This window comes from Pyrgilauda ruficollis, unplaced genomic scaffold, assembly GCF_017590135.1.
Source record: "Pyrgilauda ruficollis isolate IOZ18807 unplaced genomic scaffold, ASM1759013v1 scaffold3, whole genome shotgun sequence".
NCBI classification, from domain to species: Eukaryota; Metazoa; Chordata; class Aves; order Passeriformes; family Passeridae; genus Pyrgilauda; species Pyrgilauda ruficollis.
Genome location: NW_024524377.1, coordinates 2,182,641 through 2,202,836, shown reverse-complemented (window position 1 = coordinate 2,202,836; position 20,196 = coordinate 2,182,641). Strand labels below are relative to the sequence as shown.

The 20,196-nt window shown below is 40.3% G+C and overlaps 1 protein-coding gene across 1 annotated transcript in view; it reads left to right on the top strand.

Annotated features, from left to right (window-relative positions):
* Positions 1-20,196, top strand: part of KYNU (kynureninase) — a 57,639-nt gene that overhangs the window by 27,374 nt on the left and 10,069 nt on the right. The window contains exons 9-10 of the mRNA XM_041473232.1: positions 5,770-5,868; positions 6,598-6,671. Of these exons, the coding sequence (XP_041329166.1) occupies positions 5,770-5,868; positions 6,598-6,671 (173 nt within the window). The remainder of the gene's footprint in view (positions 1-5,769; positions 5,869-6,597; positions 6,672-20,196) is intronic.

Sequence of the window (20,196 nt, the reverse complement as noted above, 5' to 3'; positions counted from 1 at the left end):
TGCTCAGACTCCACTGATGAGTTTTCTGGAGACAGGCACAATGTGGAGCACATTGACATCACAAGATGAGTGTATTTTAGTGATGACTCAGCCTTCAGAGCTTGCAGGCAGTGTGTTCTGTGGACATAGCTGTAAAACTCTTTAACCATCTCAATTGCCTTAGGAATCCAGGAGAAAATAGTTTTTAATTAAGTTGTCTTATGAACAGGAGGTCACCAGACTTTCCATGCTGGCAGCCTTTTACTGGATGCATCTTATCTCATACAAGATTAAATCACTGAAGGGTAAACTTATTTGGTATCACTGGGTTTTTGACAAACCAGCTAACTCTTTATATTTAATGGTTTAACTCACTGGAGAGGTTCCTGCCTCACAGCACACTGTACATCTTCTGTAGCTGTAGGTTTGGCAGTGGAATTTTTTCTGGACGTCAGGGCATAAGTTATGCTGATGGTAAGAGATGGTAAAGTCCCCCCTGGGAGAGCAGAGCAGGTGTGAGAGCTGGTGCAGGGCCCGTGGGATGTAAAAAGGGAATGTTCTCACACAGCAGCACCTGGTGTTAAAACCCAGTGTTAAAAACAGCACAAAACAAAACCAACTTCTGAAAGGGATGTGGAAAAGCAGGGTGAAAAGAAATGTGGGGAGTCAGCTGCAGGGGAAGTGGGTTTGTGCAGGAGCTCCAAAAGCAACACCCCATGGTGCTTTCCTGGAGTGTCTGCCAGCACTTTGCTGACCACAAAAAAAATCACAATTCCACCGTGCTGGAATGTTAGAAAGGGAAGACAGGTTATTAACAGGACGATGCCACCCACTGCTCCACACTCTCTCTCTCCTGGTGGCAGCAGAGCTGCCAACACCTACATGTCTTCAGTGCTGCTTCCCAGAAAGCCGCTCCGTGATGTGTCTGAAAGGTGTCTGAGAAAGAGAGAGAGAAATCTTCCTTCCTTTCCATAAAGATGAACAACCTGGGAAAAACCTATCGCCTTACCACCTCTCCAAAGATGCTCTCTGGACTGTGGGCTGCAGACTTGGATATGTGGAAGAGATGCAGTTTCACTGATAGCTCTAAACTGCCCCAAAGTGGTGTTCTGGGAGAGAGTAGGCACTCACAGTTTATTACACAGAGGGAAAATGGATTTGGTGTTTATAAAATCTGAGGAGATAACCTGGACTTGATGAAGAAAGATTAAAATTTCTGCAAGGGAAGTGCAAATAATAATATTATTAACTCAGAGGTATGGGCTTCCACAGGGATGCATACAAAAATGCCACACACTTTACCCAGAGACTGTATCATGTTCCTGAAGAGGAGAACAATTTGTGACAGCAATTCAGCATTCCAGCAGGAACAGGTAGATGTCAAAGGCCTGTTTCCATCTGAATGCTTGTTAGAAATGACATAATGTAGACATGAATCTCTTCTTCCACAGATTTTTCAAGAGAGAGAAAAAAACCCCGTCAAATTGAATTTCTAGTTGTTTGAATACGCAGGGTCAAGATCCAGGTAGATTAATGAACTAAAATATCATTAGTTTACTGAAAAAGCAAAATTAATTCAACCTGAAGAACTGTTTGAGTACCCTTAAGGCTTGAAAAGCATGAGCCAGCCGTGTTTTTATTTCCCTCCTGTCAGATACACTCAGCTCAATGTCCTTACAGATTCTGCCCACAGGTTAAGTGATGTTTATATGTTTATACAAACCCTCCATGTAAGAAACTGTTACACCACACTTCAGCATCTGGGTATGACAAATATTTACATGAACAGCCACAAAATCGTTGATTCATGAAGTGTTTCTGTTGGTAAGAAGCATTTCTGTTCCCTGCTGCTTATCTTGGACTCAGGGCTTCTGGTTATCAAAATGTCTGAAATGTGGGGCTTTCAAAAGAATTGGCTCCTCTCCTTTTTTCCCAGGCCAAAGCTGGGGTTAGGAGCTGCTGTTGGATTACAGGAAAACAAAACCAACTGCTGAAGCAGAGTCATTAGCATCTATGTATCTATACAGGTCTTTAATTGGACTTACCATATCTCCTTCAAGAGCTTCTGGACCTGATGAATCCAGAATTGTTTTCTAGTCAACATGTTATCACAGATAAGCTGAAAGTTCTTTTAAGAGCAGATAAGACTGAAAAATCATGATTGTAGCAAAAAATGCAAGGCTCTCCTTCCCAGGGATGAAGGGTGGTGAACGACCCTGCACTCCTGAACAGAAAATAGGTTGGGGAGAGCTGACAAGCAAACGAGTCAGAAAGGGAAAATACAAGGTGAAAATGCTATTTGATAAGAAGAGAGGAGAAAAAAAAAATCACTTGTCAGCCGGTATGTCAGAGAGAAAAGTCCTACACAGATGGTCTTAATAATTCTTTTAATGTACTGTTGAAAATAGTCCCACAGTGTTGTGTCCTATCAGGGCTTGGCTAGAGATTTGAGCTGTGAGCTCTGGAGGCCTGGAAAATGTCCTAAGATTCTTGAGGTCAATCATTTACGAATTAAGTTACTGATTTACTTTTACATTTTTTAAGCCAATTTCCTAAGTTCTCTACGTACATTAAGATTCCTCCCAGAGTGAAAGCTCTGCACATAGACAGCTTCATTAAGTCATTAAATATTAAATGAACTAAATTAAGCTTGAAAAATTACCTCAGGCTATTTTTCCATCTAAGGTCTCTCAGATAAATCGAAATTACTACGTATTGTGCAAGAGACTCATCAGCAGGCTGAGGAGGATGTAACAGTTTTCCTTGTTTCATACTTTCAAGCTTGCTCTAGAGGATGGAGGAGGCTGAGTCGTTTTATTCTTCTACAAGTGAAGAAATGGCTGACTTTTAGGAGACTCTACCTTTCAAACACAATTTTCATTTCATAAGTTATATCGTACTTTCCACTGACTCTGTACAGTTATGTAAAATATTTTAATCTCTTGAGTCCCAGTAGGAAGAGCTTTAAGATCCTTCATTTCTTTTCCTGTCTCTCTTTCTAAATGTCCCAGCTTTGCTGGCGTGAAGCTGTCATTTCTCTCCCTCTCTCCAAATGTCATTGTCCATGCTGAGTTGTTACCTGCTGGTTATCAGCAGCTACCCAGACACTTGGCAGAAATGACTTTTAGATGTTAGAATAAAGCAGAAGAGGCAGGGGAGAGCACATGTCCTCTCCTTTGCCCGGAGCAGATGGAGAGCTCTGTTTCCCCCCAGTCTGGGGAGGCGCCGTTCCCACACAGTCCTGGTTCTGCGTGGCTTGTGCAGGGAGAGCTGCTTCAGTTTGTTTTACTTTTTCCATGCAATCTGTGTGGCTAAACATTTGCTGTTTGTGTGACTCAAGTGCCAGACACCTCCCTGGGAAAGCAAACCAGCACAACCCATCTTGCAGATGACGACTCGAACAAACTGGTGCGAGTGGGCGTTTCTGAGACGATGCAGGAACCCTGCCAGCGCTGAACCCGAATTTCCCATGCCTCAGTATTGTTAAACAGTGCCCAGTAGGATCTGCCAACCAATTTCAAAGTGGTGAGGAGCAGCTAAAGGAGTTCAGAAGGATGGCCCATGGGTGTTATGTCAATGACCTTCCTTTTTGTTCAAGCTGATCTGTTGTGGCCGCTGTCAGTGCCCAAGAACATTTGTCCATGTCAAGGTCACGTGTGTGGATGTGGTTGTGGAGCCTCATTACTGTGAGGGCACCCAACTGTCCCAAGGTGTCTCCTCCTTTCTTCCACCTACTGTATTTTCATAATTTGATATTATGTGGTTGAACATAATGTTTTAGAGAGTATATGGCGTACTGACAAGGAAAGGACACCTGGTTTTGGCACGTGATTTCTAGAATAAATTTCTTACATGCTTTTTCTTTATAAGCAACTTCCTTTTTTTTTGGGGGGGGGGGCGGTTTGGGGTATTTTTGGGGTTTTTTTTTTTTGTTTTGTTTTTTGTTTTTTTTTGTTTCAGTTTTCTAAATGTATAGCCAGACGCACGCATTCTGCAAGATCTTCACCTGTTATTCCTGGTTTCCACTGAAACCAGTGCATCTGTCATAGAATTGCTTCCAACAGTTTCTGTGGGATGTATGTACCTGTTAAGGTTTAAATCCAGTCAATTGAAGTTTTGAAGTTAATGCCTTAAAACCCTACGAGAACCTCCTCATTCATTGGCAATTGACTTTACTTTGCTGTAGCTTATTTCTCTGATCCAAAGCCATTTTATCCCTGAATAGGAGCATTCCCATCAGAATTCAGCGTGTCCCAGCCTCTCTGCATTAGCTTCACCATGTCAGTTGATTTCTCTTAACTCAGTTCTGTGTCCCTGTGAAATCAAGCCACCACCGCTGTTTATTGGGACTCTAGTTCCAGCATTTAGATCATGCAAATGCTATGACAATGAGTTTTCTTCCCATCGTTTTGGAGTAATTTTTCAAGCTGATAACTTCACAAATGTCTCCATTAGAATTAACGTGTCACATCTTCTTAAAATGCTGCTCTGTACAAATTGTTATCTAGTTTATACAGAAGATTAAATATACCAAAGTACTGCTTAAATAATTTAGCTAAGCCTCCCTCCATGCAAGAAACAGCAGGAGATTCTTTAAAAAACCCTTTGTTTTATTATTGGACGTTGATTTTTCTGAAGCCTGTGCTCTCACTCTTATTCCTACCCTGCTGCTTGCAAGCAAGCTGTTTGTGTTTTAAAAGCAAAATGTAAAATAGCATTTAATTTGTAGTCCAGGCACAAAAAGCAGTTTTATTTCTCTGCTCTTAAATAAATAGCAAAGCTTAGAATAACTTTTTAGTTTAAAAATGCTGCCATCCAGTGGTTACTTCGTGTGTAAAACTCATACTTTTAAATCTAGAAATCTCTTGGTCATTCGATATTGGGGTATTTCCCCACACTTTTTCCCAGTGTCCTGTGAAAATTGTGGATATGGCAAATACAAGGCTTTTCACAGAGAAAAGACAGATTCCTTCTTTTTAAAGACAAGTATGAAAGTTCCTAAAGATCAAGGCATTGCATAAGCTGCTACCTCATCCATTTGGATTCCCAAAGAGCAAGGCCCTCCTTGTTTAAATACCAGGGACACCTTGAGCATTAATATATATTGAAATGTAATTGTTCATGGGTAACTGGCATCACTATGACCATTACTGCTTTGTCTCTGACTGGGGGTTGTGCCATACAGGAAGCATTTGTATGGATACATTTGTTCTCAATACTCATTTCAAGTGATTCCACTTCCCTGCACAATCAGAACCTCAGAAGTCTAAACACTATCCAAGCATCCCTGAAGACAAATCACAGAAAAATTGGTGATCTCTACGTGTATCTGTGGTGTAGAAAACTTATTTCTTGTATTCTCTAAGAACAGATGGGACTCGATAGGTTAATCATAGAAGGGTTTGGGTTGGAATGGACCTTAAGGATTGGCTTGTCCCACCCCCCTGCCATGGGCAGGGACACCATCCACTATCCCAGGTTGCTCCAGGCCCAATCCAACCTGGCCTTGAACACTCCCAGGAATGGGGCATCCACACTTTCTCTGAGTAACTTGTTCCAGTGTCTCACCACCCTCACAGAAAAATATTTCTTCCTAACATCTAACCTAAATCTCTCCTCTTTGAGTTTAAATCCATTCCTTATCCCATCACTCTGTGCTTCTGTAAAAAGTCTCTAGGTAGCCTGCACATACTGAGAGCAAGTTAAGCTCTGAAAGACTTATTTCAAAATAATATCACAGTGATGATTATCTTAATAAGTAACCTAATAATAATAATCTCTTTCCTGCAGGGATGCCTTGTTGGATTCGACCTGGCTCACGCTGTTGGGAATGTAGAGCTTCATTTGCATGACTGGGGAGTAGATTTTGCCTGCTGGTGCTCCTACAAGGTAAAACAGATTCGTGGCTGGAGACCATTTTCCATAATGTCACTTACCTCATGGGTCAGCACACAGGTCAGGGTAATAAGAGCTGCACCTGAACAGTGAGCAAGACTTGGCTGAATCTTTGAATTCTCCACAACAAAGAGATGGACACTGACTTTAATGTGCCTTTGTTATGAGTGGGTGCAAAAAGTGGCATGACCTACAAGGTCTTGTGGATGTGGGGTGGATGCTGGTGGTGGTTAAACATCTGCCCTGTGGACATGGGATCAGGGGCTCTTCTCTTATTTCTCACACCAAGAAGGTCTCACAGCTGTAGTATTTTATGAAGTGGTCCCTAAATAAGAAAATATTTTTGTCTAAACTTTAATAATTTCAGATCACAGAGCCAAGGTATCTTTAGTTCCTTTGACTCCTAGTGAGATTAAGACTTGTCAGACATAGTCAGATGAATTGTTTGATGACTTTGCTATACTGTTTCAGATGTACTTTAATTTTCTGGCCTCTTAGACTTCAAATACCGTACATAAGCCAAGAGAGATACTTTTAAAACTAATCTGAAAAAAGATATCTGCTTTTATCTCCATCACCACTTTGTGACAAATGCTAAGATCTCCATCTAGAAACCACTAGAAATGTTAAAATTGGTTTGTTTTATAGATCAGGGTGAGAGAAGGAAAGTGATATTTTACAGATAATGAGCACGAGATATACATGTTGATTTATTCTTTGCAGTATTTAAATTCTGGAGCAGGAGGCCTTGCTGGTGCCTACATTCATGAAAAGCATTCCAAGACTATTAAGCCAGCGTAAGTATTTTTCTAATCATAAATTCCCAAATAAAAGGTGCGGTGAAGTTTAAATGGGAAAGCAGATCCCCTTTTAGAATTGAGATATGAAAGTGAAATTGTGTCGATTCCTAGACATTGAATATGGGTATGTCCATCTATGCTTATGTGTATAGAAAGAGAAGAAAACTCCTATTTCAATAAGAACTCATTGGGGTGATATTTGTTACTGATTTATTGCTTCAATGAAAGGGGTAGTAAACATTTAGACAATTTGGTTATCTGACTTTGTTACTTCAGATGGGTTGCTTTACACTAACTTTAGTAAATTTTGAAATTGCAAATGCACATGCTTACATCTAAAATTCATTTCCTCCTTTAAGTCTGCTATCAGTTCTTAACTAAACAGAACCATAAAAGAGAGTGTTGGTAATATTTAAAACAAGCATCCTAAATCATGTCTATGAGGCTGCTTAATATAAAGAGAATATTTAACATCTTCCTTTAACAATGGATTTTAAATAATCATTGAAGTCTTTGGTTGGTGAACAAAATCAAAGACAGTTTCAATTCTGTGTCTAATAGCTCTTTAGTAGTGGCATGTTTTCATTAAAATTATATCCACTGGTAAAGCTAGGAAGTATTACATGGAGATCTGTTCTGAAAGACTGTATAATCCATGGAAAGCTGAGCTATCAGCTGAGGTTAGCTGCATTAACAAAAATACCTGTTATTTAAACCATTTTATGGCTATACTCTGTATATTAAGAAAAGTGGGATAAACAATTTTAATGCACTGACAAATGTAAACATTTCTGGCTGTAATGCTTGGAGGAATTGCTGGCACTTCCTTTTATTTTAGCTTGAAGAACGCAAACTAAATCAGGTTCCAGAGACAAATAATATTATAATAAGAAGCTTTGCTGCACTGTGTGCTGGTTTCAGACTGTCTAGACTCCCAGGAGATAACAAAGTAATGCTGATAAGTTCTTTTCAGTCACCCATAACAGAAAACTCATTAGGATGACATATGACCTGTTGTGAGCTGATGTGAGCATGGGCAAAACTTACTGGATATCTGGATATTCCTTCTGGAAAGGCTTTTTTCCTGCTTCCCCTGTTGCCAGATGCTGGCATTGCTCCCATGGCCACACCTGGTTGTGTGGCTCCCATGGATCCTGGTTGTGGGCAACTGGGAAGATACTGAACCGTGGAAAAAATGTGAAAAATTACAGAACAGCTATAGGTGGAATGAATTAAATATCAAGAACCTTCAGTCTTTTTTTCCTCCTTGATCACATTTTGGAACTTTTCTGAGGATACTAGCTTGGTATTGTAGGTAGGAGTATATATTAGTTTTCCCTGAACCAGCTCCTTCATACATAGTCATTAATTTGTGCACTGAATCTGGATACTGAATATCTTAAATGAAATTACCTATATGGAATAGGCTTTTCCAGCTTGGGGACAAATTAGATATAATTCCAAACTTCCTGCATCCACTCTCTGCATTATTTAATCATAGTTATTTCATATTTCCCAAGATTTGATAATCACTCATCAAATTGTTTGTAGTTCCTATGCCCCTGTTGCACTTCTATTCTTTCTTTCCTGCAGCAACCAGCCAATTCAGGTCTCCAAATAAGGCACTGAGACAAAGGAGAATTTGTCTATGTCAAAGTATTCAATTGTATAGCTGATTTAAATGCAGAGCAATTTGCTGTATGTTGTACAATCAAATAGAGTGGAATTTAACTGCTGGGGAAGTTGCAGGCTCTGTGCTGTAGCTGCAGAGTTTCTGGCTGTCAACTGAATCAAGGATGACACCCAGTGGCCACACAACTTCAGTCAAGAACAGAGGCACCAACCACTTATTTCTCTGCACTCAGCCCACACATGAGCAGGAAATTAAACTCCAATCCAGCTGACACCCTTTTGTCGTGTGAGCTGTCTGTTCTAACTCATGGCTGGTTTTGGTTGAGTCACTTTTTACTCACTTATATAAATTTTTCTAATTTGTCTCATCCTTCATATTTCCTGCAAGTTATCGACTAGGTAGTTATTTTAATATGGAAATAATCTATTGTGTCTTAATGGGAAAATGTGTGTTCTGACAGTAATTCAGAGAGGCAGAACATTTGTCTTTTACTGTCTGGGCAAAAACCAAAAAGGACTTGTTGAAAATAAAACAGCTTGTCCAAAATTTCATTTTTAAAGCCCCCAAACCCAGCTACTCCATATCACCAAAGGAATTTAGGTATTTTGGTTTAACTTCTCCTAAATTTGTCAGTATGCCTTGTCTTATGTCAAGTTTAAGAAATGGGGCTCTTCTCCAGCTGCTCCCTCCAACAACAAAACATTTATTTGTGGCTTTCTTTTAAAATGCAACTTGGGATATAATAGTTAAAGTATTTAATAGCCTTACCATCACTACACGAGGCCATGCCAGAGCTGTTTTCTGCTTTGGGGCTGCCTCACTGCAAACCTCCACAACCCAGACCTGATGTAAATCAGTAATACCTTGACATGTCCTAGCAGACAAAAGGCAAACCAGTCCCACTCTTCTTCATGGAAGTGCAAGCTTCCCACAAGAGTTATAAAGTTGGGAATTCAGTATCTGGGGAAAGGATTTATGCTTGAGGACAGGAAGTGATAGAATCTCTTATACCCTGCTGATGTTTAGTGTCATTGCATACACCACCCTGCAGTCCTGCAAACACCTTGGCTTAGCTTGGGATGGTTCTCTAATTCACTGCAGGGGCCATGGGTCTAAAAGTGACATGTTGTAACCAGCCCAGTTAACATCTCTACCCAAGCATGTGTAGTGCTTTGCTAGTACCCATCTTTGTCCTTAGAGCAGCAAAACTGAATCAATCTGACATATATGGGTCTGATCTAGCCCCATTCTCCCATGATCTCACCTCCCTTGAAGTCTCTCTTAATACTCAAATAGCTTTTTTAATATCTGCTTTACATATCACAATGCAATATATTCCTGGCTAATTGTGTGAGAGTGATTTCTTTATGGGAAGGTTTCAAATAAAAGAAAAGGACCTGGAGAGAGCAGAGCTATGAAATACTACTGAAACCATCAGGTCAATGCAAGCTGAACCTGTGCCACCAGGTTTCCATGTAAGTGTTGCAGGGGGGAGGTTTCCAACACACAGAGAGCACCAAAGTGACCTACTAATACTGAAATTTTGCTTGTCTAGCTGTTTGAGCTCCAGAAAAGTTTCCATTTTAATTTTTGAAATTTTTTGCTCCCTCCCTAATTCTCCATTTATAAAAAGGATAACTTGAATTCCCAGGCAATTTAGCTGTTATAAAACGTGAATGTTTGTGAGCACCTGGGGGAGAAGATGTTTCAGTCAGGTGTTCCCAGCAGGATGTTTGCAGCTGTAGATGGGTAGTAGGCTCGGCTCTGCTGTCAGGGGGTGAAAGGGACAGGAAGAGACAAATTTGCAGAGCCCTGAGACAGCAAACTAAGCAAAAGTAAGGCACAATTTAAACAGATGAAAGGGAAATAAATGTATGTAAATCAGTCGGGAAAATAATAGATAAACCCTTGCAGAGGATTAAATGAAAACTGTACAGTGTTTAAAATGAAGGGATTTATCAAGCCTTTAGCCCACACTAGCAGCAGGTAGTGTTTAAAAGTAAGAAGTTTCTGTGATGTGAAGAAATGCTGCATGTGCAGGAAGCAGCTGATGTCTAAAGAATGTGTTGGCTTTTACCATAGGATAAAAAAAAAAAAAAGAAAAAAAAAGTTGAAAAGAGCAAGAAGCAAAAAGGTAACAATTTTATATTAGCCTTGAGGAACAAAAGTCATCTTCAGCCAATTTCTTTACAGGCAGAGGTGAGACATCAGCTCTTTTGCTTATGCTATTTCCCCTTTTGGTATTTTGATGCCAATGAAAATGCCAGAGCACAAACAGCGTCCTGCTACTCCTTTATAGAGAACTGCACAGCTTTTTTCGTATGTGAACTCTAACCCTCGTGTCAGACAAACAGAAATATGCTACTCCAGCTTTTTATACTTTCCCCTTCCCATTTTCCCCAGGTGCTCTGGATCCCCTTCCTGCTCCAGTGCAAACCTTCTCTCTCCAGTAACTGTTATGCAAGAGGTTACTCTACACCTTCTAGGACTGGTAGCTCCCTCTGAGTTTTTCTTTGCTCATTTTCTTGATTTCTGAGGAGATATCACATTAGTCTTTTTTTGAATTAGAGTCACATAATCCCCAAAATAAAGATCAGAATCTTCTGTGAAACTGCTGAAAATAATGTAACTTTGGAGAAATGTGAGTTGGAAGGAAAGGACATCATAAAAGGATTTGGAAGGTTGTTTTACTGTACTGGAAAGAACTAATGCTGATCTTTAGAATGCTTCTAGGAGTCATGGGGTTATGGAATGATTTTGGTTGGGAGGGACCTTAAAGCTCATCTCTTTCCAACCCCTCCCATGGCAGGGACAACTTCCACTATCCCAGGGTGCTCCAAGCCCTGTCCAACCTGGCCTTGGACACTTCCAGTGATCCAGGGGCTGCCACAGCTGCTCTGGGCACCCTGTGCCAGGGCCCAGAGAAGCTGTGCCCTGTCACAGTCTGAGTGAAGAAATTCATCCTCACAGGGAAGAATTTCTCCACTCAGACTGAGTCTTCTACTCAGATAATAGGCCAAGATGGTCCATTTCTGACTGACCACTTGAATTTGTCTCCTCTGAGCATCTCAGCACTACTGAAAGCTTTATCAGAACAGAGCACCTTGTCCTGGTCAAGGAGAGGATCTGGAGAAGCAGCACAGAGACTCGTAGGGAAGCTGTGCTGAGTGCAGCCAGGTGGGAAAGTCAGTGGTGACAGATGGCAGTGAACATGCTGCTGTTTCCAGAAGGGTTCTCCCTGGTCCTACTGGACTCAGATTGTGGGTTAATGTAAATAAACTACTCGTGCAGTGAACACGTGTCCCCCGAGTGCATGAAGCATCCTGTGCTAAGGTAGAAATGAACTGTTGCTTTGCCAAGGAGATGAGAGCAATTTAGCTCCTTGAGCTAATTTAGAAACCAAAAGTTAAAACCTCCCTTGGGAAGAGACTGTTTAGGAATAAAGCTATCGGCTAATTAGGCTTAATTGCATTGTCTTGGGACAAGTGATTTATTAGGCCAATCTAGACCCATGATGGGCCTGCAGGGGTGTGTTCTCGGATTCACCAACTGCATGGCAAATATCCAAGAGCATTTTTTAAGTTTGGAGTGAGTCTCTGGGAGAAAAAATGAGAGGTTAATGTGCACTCACATCATCTATTCCCATTCTTTTTCTTCGGCTCCTTTTATGTGGCTCCCATGATTGTCTCCTTGTTCTCTATCAAGCATTTTCTCTCTCTCTTCCTTCAAATCCTTCCTTGTAATTAAGCTGTATCTTCAAGCAATCTCACATCTTTTCTCATTATAAATATCCTTCTTGTTCTTTCCTTCCTGAAGGTCTTCCTCTTTGCTTTGTCACCTTTGCCCTGGTTGGGTTTTGAGGTGATTTTAAAGGTGCTGTGTGTGAACTCAGCATCACCTGTGGGGTGAGTGTGGAAGAAATGTGCTGCTCTCATTCCCTGAGTGCACTCCCATGCATTTTTTCTCCTGGATCACACTGAAGGGACATCACTTGGTGTGCTGTGCTGTGGTCCTGTCCCACTCCCAGCCTCGGGAATGACAGGGAGGTGGCTCTGTTCCTTCCACATTTGCTTTCCCATCTGCAGTGCCTCGAGCTTTCTCAAGGATGGTGTAAGACACAACTGCTCAAACACATGAAAGGAGCCAACCGGCTTAGCCTGATGGAAAGGTGAATGTAGCCTGGGGGCGACTCTTGCATCCTGCTAACTAGCAAGGAAGGGATCCTGGGGCTCTCCTTGGAGTCTGGATGTTTGCTGTGATTTTCCCTTGCATTTCAAAGGCCGTGTGCTGTTATCTGCCTCAGTTCTCCACTTCCAGGCAGGTAGTTTTGAAAGCACTTTGCTGTGTCTTGATTTTTCCCAATAAGACAAAGCATCAAGCATCCTTCCTGCTGAATTAATAGAAAGAAAACCTTCTTTGCCTGCTTTTTTAGTAAGTCACAAAAAGAGGAGTTATTTATTTTCTTGTCCATTCATCTGTGTGTTTCTGTAGCCACCTCACAGAACCTTTCTATATTAGGGAGGAAAGAGTTTATTTTTAATGAAAAACACCTCTAGTAAATCTTCTGCTGTTTCCACTAAGAGCTAGCTTACCTCTGTGCAGAAATGTGCTGGAACTAATGCAATTTTGCATCTGGGATTTCCTACTAGATGTTGACTCACTTTCAGTGTTTGATAATTTTTCACTTTTTCTACTTCAGAAATTTTGGAACTTTCTATGAAGCTTTCCTCCTAAGATTCTCAATTAAACCTGTAGCCTGCACATGCCCTTTAAAAATGAGATTTGCACATGCTTTTGTATTGGTTCATTAGACCACAGTGGGAAAATGTGTCTAATTTCTCCTTATAGAACGTGCTTTGAGGTGATGGTATGGCTTGAAATTGCTTTAAGCTGAAAGCATCAGCAAGAACCTTTCTGCTTTTGTGCCATTAACAGTCACCAGTTTTCTCTCCATTTCTGTCCCCTAGAGTGTGTTCCTGTAATTCTCAGCTACGTGTTCAGATGAGGTTTTGTGCCTGGGATGTCTCCCAGAGCTGTTTGTGTCCCTGACCTGGCTGGGCACCTGTCTGGCTTTAGCTGCAGCTCTGGGGTCACACACAGAGCTCATGTTGTGATTCATGCCTCAGCCAGCACCTGACTCAAACCATAAGCATTTTCAAAGTTCATTGCTGAGGTTAAGGAAAAAATTCAGTCATGTTACTTTTTGCTAAGCTGGCATTCTGGATTTGGGCGTGGGGGCATTATGAAAAGGTTTGTCTTTTTTTTTTTTTTTTTTTTCCTTGGTTTACCACTTGTGCCTATTTGTTTCCACAAGTTCATGGAGTTTCTAGTCCTCATACTCCCTCTTTCTCCTGGTTGAAACTTCTTTCACTCAACCAAGATAAGGTCTCACCAGGTCAGAAACCTTCATATTTTTCTTCTTCTTTTGTCTCCCTTAATCAAATCTATTTTATCTTAAAGTCCAGCAAAAGACATCCACAGCCTGCTGTCTTTTATTTCTTACCCATCTCTGCATGTCTTTGAATCAGGAGCTTCCTAGAGGCCTTCATGACATATATTGTCTATTCTTGCCCAGTCGCTGTAAGCCATCCTTCCTCTCACTTTCCATTTGTGAAATACTTACTTTCACACCTCTTTGTCGCTGCTGGTAAATTTTTACTGTCACAGTGACTACTCCTCATTTTTCACCGGAGTAATTTTCAGTGCTTGCTGGCAGCTGCCTCTTGCTGCCTTCCACTGTGTGGAAACTGCAGGGCAGTTCCAGCTGTAGAGAGCTCACTCAAGTGTCTGAAGAGGAGTTTCTAGGGAGATGCTGGGAGAAACACAGAATCTTCCCTTTCCTTTTCCTTTCCCTAATTTCTCAGCCAGCATGACATCAATCAACTGATCTGATCACACCAGTGCAACAGTTTTGGGAAGACGTTAGGTTCTTTCTGTCCCATGCCATGAAAAACAGCTGCTCAGTGCGAAGAATTATTTAGTATTTTCTTTAGCTGTGTGAAGTTTATTGAGCAAAAATGGAATAGTTTCCTACTGAAATCTAGTTTTTCAGCATCCCTCTGTTTTCACTGACAGCTTTCTGAGATGACTTTTGAGCAACACATTGTGAGATTTTATCAGTGTGTGTTGAAGGTCAGAGTTGCAGGTACAGTCTTGTCTGACAGGAGAATAAGTTTATATAAATGCCCTTATTTGATGCTTCTCACCTGTTTCTGCAGTGAGAAGAGCCTGGAGCTCCTGGAACTCATGTCAAACATTACATACTTACATTAGACTCACGTCAAATGTGTTTTAGACCCCATAAGTCTCTTAAATTTATGTGCTACTGTAAATTTGGACAACTGCAGCCCAATAAAGAAAGGTCCCTAGGTCACACTGTTCTTGTTTTATAGTGATGGATGAAATTTAATCTTTTTGAAGAGAAACTCTTTAAAACAAATCTGAAATATGCCCATTTCTGTTTTCCCTTAATTATTTCATGTCTTAGACTTCAGCTGAAAAGACTTCATCTGAGTTTTTCTCCTGCAGTCTCACTTAGTAAATGTTTTGTAACAGAGCTACTGGATTCTGTGGCAAATTTGCTGGCACTTGAAACTACGAATTCAATCAGTTCTTTCTAACCACTGCTATAAAAAACCTCATATAATGTGGACTGTTTCTTGTTTCAGGCAAAGAGCAGAGGTGATACCTTACATTTTAGTTAATAAGGATTCTGGTATGATAAAGGTCTTGCATTAATATTGCGATTAGTCTATTCAAAAACAAAAAAGACTTCCCAGATCTTAAAAATTTTATATTGTATTTCAGTCAGATATATTTATTATTTAGAAATCTATCTAGATATCCTCTCCTGAAAGATTTATTCAAAGAATTGCAGAGACTGTGCAGTTCAGTAAATGCATCATAGTAATCAAAACTACCCAAGTCTCCTTTAAGTCAGAATTCACATTTAAAAGTAGCTCTAGGAGGGATTGTTGCTTTCACTCGTTTAATTTAATCTATTTGAAACAGCCTATAAAACAAATTATGGAATTCTTAAAGAATATAACATGTCTTTTTTTTTATCACCATAAAATAATTGAGAGCTATTCAGTACTTTATAAAAATCACTGAGAACTTTATTAATATCTCTATGAGTAAATTGGCTCCCTGCTTGATTTTTAATTTCTGGTGTTAGGCAGAATATTCAATTTCCCCTTACTAAATGTGTGAACATACTGTTGGCTGTATTCCCCCTTTTCATATATCTGATATTTGGCCAGTGAAAGTGTTATATGAGCACTTTGTGATAATAGTTGTTCGTAAGCTGATTTAACAGTTTTTAATTCAACTTCATTAGCCTTAGGGGGTTTGTTTTTTGTGAAATCTTCTCCTGGGATTTAATTTAGGCTCCCATTTTGTCTGCTGTTGGATCGTACCTTTCTTTTGCCTAATCATGGCGAATGAAATTATTGTCCCTTGTCGCAAGCGCCTCAGAGGTTTGGTGGAGAGCTCTGTGAGGCTCCAAAGGGCCCTGATTGGATTGGCAGCATTGCAGCCATTCCTCTTCCTCATGCCCTGGCCACAGCAACTTGTTTCCTGCTACAAAACTGAACTCAATCTCCTTTTGTTTTGACCTGGAGGGGTAATATGGACGGACGTGCTGAAATTGGTGTATTCCCACTTGTGTCGAGCCTAAAGCACTAACAAGGTAAAAATCAATCCAGGAAGAGTGTGTGCAGCCTCTGTCTCCAAGCACTCACAAGCTGCAAATCACCTTGTGCTTCACTGACCAAACAGCCCAGGTTTTTCACCCAAGAGCCTCTCTAATTGTGGCAACAGTTTTGTTAAATCACCCACCCCGAAGAACAGCAAAGCTCAGGGAGCTGAGAGCTGCCCAGCTACTTTCGGAAAGAGGGTGATCACTCAAATTTAGAAGTTTCTTAATTCCATCCATTGCAGTTGCATAGTTAAGTGTCATTGTTTAAATTATGAGACTGTTTTTCTGGATTTGGGTCTTTGCTGTTAAAACTTGCTGCTAGGCAGAAAGTGAGTTTAGCTATTTTTTAACCAAGACAAGCCTCAAAATAGAGGAGAAAAATTGTCTCCTTTTAGATGGTACTGAAAGTGCAAGCCTCTTAACAGAAGAAAAATGTCATGCTATTAGCCTCTAATACAATCGCATTACTTTGGTCCTTTGACAAAGTAAAGCCTCATTGATATTAAATATGAAAAGTTACTACTTTCACAGTAGCAACTTTTCATAAGGAGTTTTGATATTTTCCACTGAGTTCTAAGAGACTGGTCCATTAATAATATATGGCGCCGCTCACAAGTCACATATGCTTAATAATTAGGAAACATTTGTAATGAGTTGAAAAGGGTAAGGAAAGCAGCAGAGTGTGAGCAAGTCCTAAACTACAGAAGTTTGAGGCTAATAATTACCTGGGCTTCAAAAGCTTTTCAAATCCTAACAACAGATCCTACTTAAAATTAACAGGCACTGCACAGAAGAGAATAATGAAACAAGTCCAAGCTTACCATTTGGGATAAAGGATAGCTAAAAAGATATAAAGGAGGAAAAAAAAAAAGGGCTTTAAATATAGCTTCTGGCAATCTTGGCAAGGTTTTCTGAAGGAGACTGTGAGAGTTAGGTTGGAAATATTGCTGAAGTCTAACAGGAGTAGCTGCTATAAGTCCCTTAATCCCCTGTGCAAATCCTAGCCCTTATAGATATATACTGTGGGGATACTCCATAACTGACAGCTTCTCAGTATGGGAAGAATTTCACCTACACAAGGGGGTTAAAATCATTGAATTCTTTATTTCAGTGATGAAGCCAGGAGTTATTTTTCCATTATTCTTTGTTTTGATTAAACAGACCCTTCATCATTTCAATCATTTGAAATGTCTCTTCTCCATTTCAGTGAGCTGTCAGCAGGGAAGCTCTGGGTGAGAGCAGGACCCTGCTGGGGTGCTCACTGTGGAGAGGGTGGGGTGGGCTGGAATAACATTGTCCATCCACTTGGGTTTGTTTTGTTTTAGCATAGCTGTAAAATACCATGTGGAATTAAGCAATAGAAATATTGATTCTTTAATTTTTTTTTTAAACCTTATCAGAAATGCCAGTTAAGTGATCTAGAGCAAGAAAAATATTAGATTCCGAAATGAATAGAAACCTAACACTGGCAACAACTTTGGAGGGTGAGGTGCTAATTTGGGGAAAGGCTGACAGGAGGGGAAAAATCCAAGTGACATCAGCTTTACCTTCATCCCCTTTTCCTATCTGCATATTAAAAAATCCTGTATAAGATGCTCCAAGTAAATATTTTCTTCATCCTTACATGGTCCTCATTGTTAAATATGTGAGTACAATTTAACAAATATATTCTCATCCCTCACTGCAGAGTTAGAGCAGTCCTGAGCAGAATTCCTAGAGATGAGGGCTTGAGGCATGGAGAGACCAAATGACTCATCAGTGATCCGACAAGTCTGTGATAGCAAAGAAAATTGAAACTCCTTCTCAAACTCCAGCCAGTGAGCCAAAAATATGCCATGTAAAGCAACGAGCAGGTTTTTCTGTTTTCTTAGTTGGTGTGTGTATGTGTCATTCTATTTATTCTGAGTTTTGGCATTGAATCCAAAGAAACACAATCAAGCTCATGTGCTTGCAATAAAATTAATGCCATAGACGTTAAATTAAAACATATAAAAATGCAATTAGAAAACTGCAGTAAAATTAATGCAGAGTAGAATGCAAAGAGTTGAGCCCAGCTGTTGAGCCTGGGGACCAGGTCTGTGCTCAGAGGTTCTGCAGAGCTGTTTGCAGATCTGGGTGAGAGCAAGGTAGATTTGAGGGGGTGAAAGAACTGTTTCTGTGAGTTTGGTTTCTGGGATCGACTTTTGACTGAGTGCAGCAGCATAAGGACCTGAGTGCTGGGTACTTTTTCTATCTGTATTGCAACACATGGAGCCCAGGAAACTGGAGGAATGTTCCTCAGAATATGGAATTAAACTTTCAGTTGAACTGGAGATTCATATATGCATATAAGGCATGTTTAGAAAAGTTTTTGGGTTTGAAGAACTGATTGTACCATTTGTTGGTTTGGGGTTTTATTTATTTGGTTTGGTTTGGGTTTTTTTAATCCTGGAATTTGAAATATGAAAGCTTGGGCTTTGGATGTGTTACCACCACGTTCTCCTAGGCAAAAGGATGATGATGATCCAGCATGGTCTGATAAGGATTTTTCCTAGCTCCAGGCTGGCTCCAGCCTCCAGGCTTTCTATGTCCTTTTGTATTTTAATTTCTAAGACCTCATGGTTCTTTTTGTCACACATTTCCTGCTAAGAGAGTGATATTTAAGTCACAATTAACCTTTTTCCTCTAAACTTGTGACACAGTGTCTGTTGCTTGCCCATCTTAGGTCTTCAGGGTGCTTTGATACACAGATGTGCTCCTCAAACGGCCAGCTGTGCCATGGACATATAGGATTGTAGGAAACTGAACTTAATTATTATTTTTGGCCCTTTCATTCTTTTCCCTGCACAAGGCTGCCTTTGCAGACATAGCATAAGATCCTCCTGGCTCTGTGTAATGAACTTTGGGAGCAGTGACAAGTCTCATTAACTCCTCAGAGCTGATTCTTTCTCATGGCTGGAACAGTAGCATGAAAAAAATCAAAGAAATCTTTGCCAACACCTGGATGCTTTTGCAAAATTAAAGCAATGTGTGAATGAAGAGCTTAGCTGCCACCCAGCAGCTACATCAGCTCCTTTGTGGACACAGCCTGGCCCCAAACTGCCCATTTATGATTTGGCTTAATCCATCCTTTCATAAACATAACATGCTTTGCTGGTATATGCTCCTAATATAATCTAAATAATGACTATGAAATTTCCAGCTTGCTTTGTGACCTGATAAGGGAGACAAAACAACTGCTCCATGCCCAGGGAAGCTGGAAGATGTAAAATCAAGTATTACAAATTTCACACTGTATTCCTGTAGCTTTTCAACTTGCCTTCCTCTGGATTTGAAATGATTATCTCACACAATTTAATGACAGGATACTTCAACGCATTGCCCTGAACTGTAAAAGCTGGGCCACATTAATGGCATTTCCCTGTTTTCTGTATCACTGCTCAAGAGTTTCTGTCTCTTTTTCTTGCTGAGAAGGGAAATGAGACCCGTGTTGCTCCAGGCTGTAAATTATAAATGAGTAGCATGATCATCTGTAATGCCGAAACAAAGGTCAGAGGAATTTTTTTTTTTTTTGTATTTTTTCTGTGTTCTTTAACTGGGTCTTCTTTGATGTTTACACTGCACATACATCACAATCATTATATCCTGCACTCCTGCATCATTAATACAACTACAAATGAGACAACTCAAGTTATGAACAACCAGTGCTTCAGTCTAATGCAGACAGATATGAAGGAGGAAAATGAGCTAAATAAAAATACTTATTGAAGGGATTGTTCCCTGGTGTAAATGTCCTTAAAGAGAGTATGACTAAATAAGAGGATACTGCTCCTTTCTGCAGTCATTTTCCAACCCAGTGAACTTTTGTTCATTGATTTGCAAAACAAGAGAACATTTTGGAGAAAAAAAAACCAACCAAAAACAAAAACAACAGGAATTTGAAAACCTTTCAGCAATATTTAATTATGTTCTTACTTGTTTCATGAAACTGAGCTAATAAGTTTGCTTTAAATTTTATGTGGCACATGTAAAAATTCTGTATAAAGATTGGAAGTGGCAGAATTCCCTGGGAATGTCTCAGTGTTATCTGTGAGGACCTAGACAAGGTTGGATGGGTCCTTCAGCAACCTGGTCCAGTGGAAAGTGTCCCTGCCCATGGCAGGGCTTGGAAAGAGACGCTTTTCAAGGTGCCTTCCAACCCAAGGCATTCT